Consider the following 9,604-nt stretch of genomic DNA (forward strand, 5'->3'; position numbering starts at 1 on the left):
CAATGCTAGAGAGAGAGAGAGAGTCGACCGTCAGGAGAGAGAGAGAGTCGACCGTGAGGAGAGAGAGAGTCGATCGTGAGGAGAGAGAGAGAGAGAGAGAATCGACATCTTGGCTTTTTCTTATTAGATTATGATTTGTACTGTCTCCATATTTGTATTTCATTTCTTTAGTATTTCCACTATTCTATAACACTAAACACAATGTTGGCTCATTATTAAAATCTACTAGTTCTATATCTCTAATTATTTTGTAAAATGCAATGAAATCATCAAATAATATTAGACCACTTGCTCTGGTTTTCCACATCACTCAATTTCAACAACAAAAATTCTTGCGCATTTGCCTCAAAATCCTTTAATGATTGTGTCTCCGGTTTCCTACATACAAATATCCACGGTTAAAGTTTCTTCTACCATCTGAAAAAATGATCATTAAATAATTTTACTACAAGAGAAGAGTTAGACCAAAACAGTACAATATTATTATTATTTTTTTTTGTCATCAACAAACAGACTCATATAGACTCTGCGAACCAATCTGGTAACTCCGCATCCATGTGAACGACGAAAGACGATTGTTTCCTGGCACATCGTGCTAGACTATCCGCCTTTTGATTTTCCATTCGGGGTACATGAATAATCTCTGAGCTAGTAAAACGTGTCTTCAGTAGCTTTATGTCGTGCAGATAACTCTCAAACGCCAGCCATTCCTCTGGTTCCGAAACCATTTTCACCAATTGAGAACAATCTGTAGCAAAAGTAACCTGAAACTGATGTAAATTCCTCATACATTCCATAGCCCATATCAGTGCTTCCATCTCTGCATGAAGAGGTGAAATACATGCCCTAGAATTCCTTGCACCCATCAATCCCTGAAAGCCCTCGAGTATGCTATACCATCCTTGACCTGAATAAGGTTCTTTATCTTTCCAGGAACCATCTATAAAGCACCAACGACCAACCCGCGGCTGACGATTCAAAACCTCAATCTGTTGTGGTACCTGCTTAGTCTTCATCACCTGAGCCTCAGCCCAAAGTGTTGATTCAGTTTCTGCAAGCGTAAGTATATCTCTTGGGTCAATATCCAAATTACTAAAAACCTTATTATTCCTTCCTTTCCAAATATACCATAATATCCACGCAAACTGATGATCTTCCATTTTCGGGAATACCCTCCAAAAAAGATGATCCATATTCGTAAATAGAGAACTAGTGGGGAAGTAGGTTGGGTTAGACGGTATCTTTGACAAAGCCCAAACTTGACGCGCAGGAAGGCACTCAAAAAACACATGGTTTATTGATTCCTCCTCAGCTCCACATCTAACACAACAAATATCTCCCTTCATTCCTCTTGCTTGCAAATTCTTCTTAACAGCTATACATCCGGATACCATTTGCCATAAAAAGTGCTTAATCTTCAGAGGGCATCTCACCTCCCAGCAGAACGCTTTTAGAATATCCACTGTGGGACCATAAAACACTGATGGTTTTGCCTTGTCTGGATAGACCCGTTCTAACTGATATCCTGATTTAACTGAATATTTCCCATTATATGTGAAGTGCCATCCATTCCTATCCACCATCTGAGTCTTACTTAAAGGAATACTTTCAATAATTTGAGCATCCTGGGGATCCACCAAATCCCGAATTACTTGCGACTTCCAAGTTCGTGAAATTGGATCTATCAAAGAGTCCACTGTGAGGTCCTGATAAGTGTCATGTTGATTTTTTTTTGCTGGTCTCGGGCGAGTGGTTGGGAGCCTTGGATCACTCCATACAGAGATAGAGGACCCCATCCCCACCCTTTTGATTAGTCCTTTGCTAAACAGAGATCTAGCAGATACAATACTCCTCCAACCATACGACGGGAAGTATGAACGAATCGGTTCTAGCGGTGAGGCATTCGTATAGTACTGTCCTTTAAAAACTCTAGCAAAAAGAGTTGAAGGCTTCTCTATCAGCCTCCACAATTGCTTTCCAAGCATAGCCGTATTGAAATCTGTTATGTCCTTAAAACCCAGACCTCCTTCGTCCTTATTTGTACATACTTTGTCCCATGACTTCCAGTGCATACCCCTTGTATTTCCCCCTGGGCTCCACCAAAATTTTGATACCGCACTCGTCAATTTCTTCACCGTTGCCTTTGGTAACCGATAAACCGACATCACATGGTTAGGCAAAGCCGTGACTACTGATTTAATGATTACTTCCTTTCCACCTTTAGAAAAAAATTTAAACGTCCATTCACCCTATTATTCAAACGGTCCTGAACAAATCCAAAAACTTGTATCTTGGATCCCCTAAGACTCTCCGGCAGACCCAGATATGATCCCATCCCTCCTAAATTCTGTATCCCTAGGATGTCTCTCAACTCCTGTCTAGTGGACTCCTCAATCTTATGTCCAAATTGAATCGAGGATTTCTGAAAATTAATCAGTTGGCCCGAGACCACCTCATATTCCTTCAAAATCCTAAGGATAGCGTGACATTCTTCCTTTTGTGCCTTACAGAAAAAAAGACTATCGTCTGCGAACAACAGATGAGAAATCGAAGGGCAAGCTCTCGCAACCTTCATTCCCGTGAATTGATTATTCCTTTCAGCCTTCTTAATATTTGCAATCAAAGCCTCAGTACACATGATAAATAGATAAGGGGATAAGGGATCCCCCTGCCGTAAACCTCTTTGAGGAACTATATGTCCACGCGGCTGCCCATTCAATAAAACATGATATTGAACTGATGATATACATTCCATAATTAATTTAACCCAATGCGGATCAAAACCCATCCTGAGGAGTAACGCTTGAATAAAACCCCACTCCACCCGATCATACGCTTTGCTCATATCCGTCTTAATCGCCATATATTTACTTTGACAAGCCTTATTAGTCCGCAGTCCATGAAACATTTCCTGAGCAATAAGAATATTATCCGAAATCAACCTTCCTGGCACAAATGCTGATTGTGTCTCCGATATTAACCATGGGAGACATAATTTCAAGCGCTGACATAAAACCTTAGAAATAATTTTGTACCCTACATTACACAAACTAATTGGCCTCAACTCTGACATCCTTGTAGGCCTTTCCGTCTTGGGGATCATACAGATATTGGTAATATTTAACCTTGAATCCATTTCTCCTGTGATCAAATAATTATTCACCATCGCAACCAAATCACTTTTGATAATATGCCATGCATGTTGGAAAAAAAGCGCCGTCATCCCATCCGGTCCTGGAGCTTTTTTCGAATGCATCATAAACAAAGTCTGACGAACTTCCTCCTCTGTTGCTGGCCTCAGCAACCCATGATTCATCTGTGGAATAATAGACGGAACTATTTCCCCCAGGAAACTGTCAAAATTTGAAGGAGAAGTAGTACTAAACAAATCTTCAAAGTAGTCCACCGCCACCTTTTCTACACCCTTCTCTTCCGTTATCCAATTACCTGTCTCATCATAAAGACCCACAATCCTATTTCGAACCCTTCTTTGTTTTGTCAAAGCATGATAGAATTTAGTATTTAGGTCTCCACATGAATACCACATATTCTGACTTTTTTTGTGCCAATACTCCTCTTCATCCTTATAAGCCTCTTGCAATTTTCTAGAGACTTCCAAAATCTCCTCTTGCGTTCAATTATTATCCGATTGGACATCTTCCAGTGCTTTTTGGAGATTCTGAATTTTGTCCTTTCCATAAGGTGAGTTATTTTTCCGCCACGCTGCAATTTCATGTCGAGCATTGTACAATATTATTTTATCTTTGAAAGTTTTTTTTCTTTTTTGTAACACAAAACTTTGAGAGTTATAGAACAAATAATGTGTAAGTTAGTAGTCGTCTATGTAAATTATAAAGTAAAAGAGATGATGAAAAACCAATGCATCTCGTTTTAGCAAAACTATGAATTGAAGTAAAAGAAATGAAAAGTGAAATTAGTATGGACAATAATGTTGCAAGTGTTCAGTTAATCACCGAAGAAGACGAAGAAGAAGGAGAAGAAGAAGAAGCTATGAGATTATCTGCTTCGACTGAGTAAACAGCTCCTGATCCATCTTTCACTTTGATGCTTGACGAACCTAACAAAAACATATTTGGTTTTTTATTTAATCGATGGTAATCTAGTTTAAGTTTCAGGTTCCAGATACTTACAGTTGTGTTCTGCCCATCCAACGACCTCATTATCCAGATCGTATACCACCAACTTGTTTGAAAGCACCAAATCTGCATATGTAGAAACCACATATGGAGTCAGATACAAGAAAATTGTCGTAAAGTAAAAGCAGTTGAAAATGATAACCTCCCAAAAGGATACCATCAGATCCGTCCTGATTCGTCAGTCCACCAGATTGCCAACCAAAGCAATACAAATCTTTCTGTTGGTGAAATGAAAAGAGAGAGAGAGAGAGAGTGAGACAGTGAGCTCAATTTGTGGATGAGACAAGATTAAGAACGCTCTCTCTGAATAATTATGCAAGACCTATGTTGTCTGTCGGTATAAACAATTCAAAAGTAAGAAGTTGGCTATTGACTTACACGAAGGGAGAAAAGATAGTCGTGCGGATAAACACTCATTTTGAGGTTGTCCTCGAAATGAAGATTGACTACCGGAAATGCTTTATCTGTGCTGCAGGTAACAAGGAAAAATATCTTACAACATGTAATATACTCCACATCAAGACGTTCAAGCTCCTTGGCTATTTTGTATTTTTTATATATCTTGGCTAAAAAAAACAAGGAACACATGAGTCATCTTACTTTAACGTGAAACTGAAGCACGCAAAAGTCTCCTGTACGGTGTGCAGTTTCACCGGTTGCCGAGCAGTAATCTGAAAACATCTATGTGAGGATCGTGATTAGAGAGTTAAAAAAAAAAAAAAAAATAGTGGAAAAGAGCTTCACCTTCTGAAGTAGCGAGGTGTAGAGATTCTCTGGCAAGTAAGCTAAAGTTGTACCACTGTCAATAATGGTTCCTCCATTCCCGCCAAAAATAGCTATGCTTGGTGGGAGAGCAACAGGTTCTCCATCTACATCTATCCCCTTTAAAATGACGTTGTAATGTACCCTAAAAAAAAAAAAAGTTTAATTAATATAAGCAACACCACCAACCAAGAAGGTGTGGTCGGGTCTCACTTACTGATTGGGAACCAAAGGAGTAAATTTCACTAGTGGAGATTCGACTTCCCCAACAGCAAAAATTCCACCTCCGTTTACATTGTCTAGACAATGTGAAAAGATTCTCTTCTTATTCCGGGCGGCAGCGAGTTGCGAAATGATAGAGGTATTAGCTTGTCCAAATCCCATAATGCCATCAACTGCAGAGTCAGTCTTCCCAAGTTGTCCAGATTGATTGCTTCCACACCCGAACACGACTTCCTGGGCAAGGGGTGCAGTTCGGAGGTCTCCAGTGACTTGATCCAGGGTAATGTTATCCTTGACGAACTCTCCATCACTTGCGCTCCCATCTCCATACACAACATGATAACTACATGTCTTCATGGGTTCGCAAGCGTCTGGTTGCGAGACGAAGGAGCAGAAATCATCTTCGCACCCGACTTTCTTGGATGTGGAGGAAGCTTTTGAGTCGTACAAGGACAGAGGTATCTTACACATCAAACATATAAACACCAGTTGAGAGAAATGTTTCGGAAAGGTCAAGTAAGAGTTTGAAAGAAGCATCATTACATTGAGATCAGTTTTGACAGGACATTTAGGGCAAGGTGCACAGTTGACCCAGAGTATATCACTTCCTGTGTCAACTTGAACATGGTAGTCCTTTGGCGGTGATCCAAGCTTGATCTTCGTGTAGTACAATCTGAAATTATACACATGTCAAACAATAAATAATCTAGAGATATAGCTATTTTGGATTGTAGAAGAGAACCCGATCGAATCAGCTCGGCTATCCCCGGCGAGAGGTAGATGAAGGTTGGCAAGCATTCTAGCGTGACGGAAGCTGTCGTGAGATCTGAGCTCCGATAGCTGTTTATCTTTTCCAGCGAACTTATGCGTCACATTAAACACGAAATTACCAGAAGCTAATTGGATCACGGCCATGCACACCGCCGCAAAGATGCGTAGAGTTACACTCAGATTCATCACCCTCGTCGTTTATGTAAACTAGAGATTATCTCTCCTTCGCTCCGATTTCAAATTTCAGTTATAAAAAGAAAAAAGGAAGAAATTAAGAAAACGTGAAATTGCTTTGAATTGAATTAAATTGACTTTTTCTTTCTGATATTGTATTTTTTCTTTTAGATTTGGTATGTGATGGAAACTTAATTTCAAACATGAACCAAAGGAAGGGAGGGACACATGGGAACGAGAAGAGAGGGAAACCCAACCAAAAGCAACGCCTTTTCAACGGTGATTGATTTATGGGAAATTTGCATCTATAGGACTATAACCAAAAAAATTATAACAAAAATAAAATAAGAAGAAATAAAGTAATGATCATTACGAAGTTGCATTAAAACATAACCGATAAATTTTTAAATGGAAGAGTATTTCTTTACTTTAATATTAAGATTATTATAGTAAATTTTTTTCTATGAAATCACATCAAATATATAATATTTTGCGTTTTAAAATTTTATAAATGTTTTCTTTATTATATATGTTATTTGGAAGCTTTTTAAAAAAGAAACTTCAATAATTTTTTTATTGATTAAAGATATCTTAGTTTATGTTATTTAAATCATTATTTTGTAATAGTTTGAGAAATAAATTGATTTAAATAAAAAACTTATTAATTGTAAAATATATATTATGCTGTTTAATTTTATCTTTTAAAATAAAGGTTATTTCTTTACTTCAAAATCAAGATTATTTTGTGTACTTTCCTTTTTATGAATTCCATTATATATAAAATTTATTTTCGGTTTTAAATTTTATAAATGTTTTTTATTATTAAGTTTGAAGAATATAAAGAAAAATGAAACTTAAATAAAAAGTAAAAAGAAAATAAAATAGAATGATTAATAATGATAATTAGATATATTTGATTCATTAAGTGTATCAATGTAATTAAACATCATTAGAATTAATGTGAGCGACACATGTAAAAAACTGACTTCTCAAATAATATTATAGAGATTGTCACATTACTCTTACTGTGTAATTTGTTTTTTCTTTTAAATATGATTCCCCCTTTATTGTTCACTACTTTCGGTCACTTAAAAACAATTATTTAAATTTATAATTTACCTATATAAACATTTTATTTTCTGTACAAAATATATATATATATATATATATTTTTTTTTTTAATTTGAAAATATATTTATATAAATTTTGATATATCATATTAGATAAAGAGAATCAGATTTTCAAATCTATGTCATATTATACATTTATATTGAATAATTTAATTTCTAATTCAGATGAGATCACCATACTTGAACATGAACATTAGAGAGAACTAACATGATTCTTTGAGTTACGTGTTCTACGACTCTACTATATTTGAATCTATAACGTTGTAATATTTGCATGAGTCTAATTATTGAAACATACAGTCAAATCGAAATTCTTTGACATCTCCTATACAGTCATTATATTATGTTCTCTACTTCATCAGAGAAATGCTAGCTAGAAATCACAGGAAGAGTCCACACTCGACTGCAACCTTTTATAAGCTCACTAAAAGACTAATGCGCAATAGAATCATGAACTGCTATCAATTTAATCTATTTCTTTTTGTATACAATTGGTCGTCCTTACCATTGTATCCATAGCGTCAATTATATTCACAGAAAATATAGGTCCATCACCTTCATTGTTCGTTTTTTTTTCTTAAAACCTTTATAGTTCTTTATCTCCCTATTGCAATGGTTAGACAACTAAAAATGCAAACAAGCATGTCAAACGTAAGTACAACGACCTTTAAAATGTAACAAGGTTAGACAACTGATTATGCAAACAAGCATGAACTAAAGTTTAATAAGGATTTACAATTGACAATTCCATGATATATGTTCACCAGATTCGTTGAAATTATAACAATTTTAGATAACATGTGATTTCATGAATAAATTATTCACCTTCAGTGTTGTTATGCAAACAATTATATATATACTAATGTTCAACACTGCTTAACTATAGTAAACCTTTAGTTCATGAATAACTGTTAAGATAGTTTGTCGTTGCAATTATAACCAAAAACATTTGACCTACGAAGTTGTTAAACCGGTAAATAAACACGCTTAATTGTAAACGGTTTTCTAGAAGTCAATTCCACTGGTATATAATTTTTCGCTTAAAAATAATATGTCGACCTAATTGTTTAGGGAAATAACATTATGACATTCGTAATATGCAAGTTTAGTATTTAACTCTGAAATAGCTATTTTATTAATAATTAGCGATAAAAAGTGTATAATTTGGTTGATGTTTTAATGCCCAAGTAATTTTAAAGATATTTGGTCATAAGCACATCCTATACATTATGTAAGTATATATAGTTCACAAATCTAAGGACATTAAGAAACTATATTTTTGAAATATATAAATCGTGTTTAATGTTATATGGGTCTTAATTACTAACTAGGGTTGGATCCGCGCGCCCGCGCGGATATTTATTTATGTCTTTTTTTGTTTAAATGGTGCGGGGGTATTTATTTATGTTTTTTTTGTTTAAAACTGTTTATTTTCTTTTAAATACAATTTTTTATGTATTTGAAACATTTGAGTATGATATATATATTTGTTTAATATGGTAACTGTGCATATAAGAAACTTGCGGTTTATAATATATAATTTTATTTGTTGTATACAGCCAAAAAGTTCGTCGTGTGTTTATATATTAAAGGGAAATTAGGCCAAGTAGCTAAGAAAAAAAGAAAATTAAAAATCTAACCAAAATCCCCCTCTCTCTCCTACTTTCTCTTCCTATTTCTCTCTACACTCTCTCCCAAAATCTAATTTCTCTTTTTTTTTTGTTATTTAGCAAAAAAGCCCTATATTAAAAGCATTTGGTATGTAATTTCTTATAAAATTTCTGTGTTTTATATTTTTATTTATAAGGTATAAAAACTAAAAATATCTTAAAGTACCTTAACAATATTTTGTTGCACAATATTATCAAATATTAAATAAAAAATATTTTCAAACAAAGAAAATTTTAAAAGTTTACGGAAAACATTTAATTTTTTTTAAAAAAAATTAAAAATTACTTTATGAATTCCACATTTGCTTAATTTATAATATTTCATGTAATTTTATACGGAAACATGTGTTATTAGTTGTAAATATATACATTAAAAACTGAGATTATGAATTAAAAAACCAATAAAAAGTTGAAACGAACTAAACATAATATATATATATATATATATATTAATATATTAATATATAGTATTTTTTTTATTTTTATTTATTTTAGTTATATATAAGTTAAAGGTGGGATTTAAATTGAATAAACCTACATTGACATAAAAATAAATCAGATGGGTAAGATAATAAATGGACCAAAATATTGGTGAATCTTAGATTAAGCCCACAATTGATTAATAGTAACAGTTCTCTCGGTTGGTCAATCTCAACCTTTCTGTTCTCAACTTCATCTCTTCTCAACTTCATCTCTGTAACCTGTACAAAGATTATTC

The 9,604-nt window shown here is 34.4% G+C and overlaps 1 protein-coding gene across 2 annotated transcripts; it reads right to left on the reverse strand.

The window, feature by feature from the left end:
- Nucleotides 1-101: 101 nt before the first annotated feature.
- On the reverse strand, nucleotides 102-7,137 carry LOC106373504 (aspartic proteinase 36-like). 2 transcript variants are annotated; one of them, XM_013813670.3, is made up of 10 exons: nucleotides 5,884-7,137; nucleotides 5,685-5,814; nucleotides 5,137-5,603; nucleotides 4,902-5,064; nucleotides 4,758-4,828; nucleotides 4,536-4,626; nucleotides 4,300-4,375; nucleotides 4,152-4,223; nucleotides 3,975-4,078; nucleotides 102-378 (listed from the first exon to the last, which is right to left on the reverse strand). In XM_013813670.3, the coding sequence occupies exons 1-10, from the start codon at nucleotides 6,096-6,098 to the stop codon at nucleotides 346-348; spliced, it is 1,422 nt and encodes a 473-aa protein (XP_013669124.3). In that variant the 5' UTR covers nucleotides 6,099-7,137; the 3' UTR covers nucleotides 102-345. The 2 variants fall into 2 exon arrangements, with proteins under 2 accessions (XP_013669124.3, XP_048616518.1); XM_048760561.1 differs by having other exon boundaries at nucleotides 5,137-5,814.
- Between the last annotated feature and the right edge of the window lie 2,467 nt (nucleotides 7,138-9,604).

The sequence above is a fragment of the Brassica napus genome, chromosome C6 (genome assembly GCF_020379485.1).
Source record: "Brassica napus cultivar Da-Ae chromosome C6, Da-Ae, whole genome shotgun sequence".
NCBI classification, from domain to species: domain Eukaryota; kingdom Viridiplantae; phylum Streptophyta; class Magnoliopsida; order Brassicales; family Brassicaceae; genus Brassica; species Brassica napus.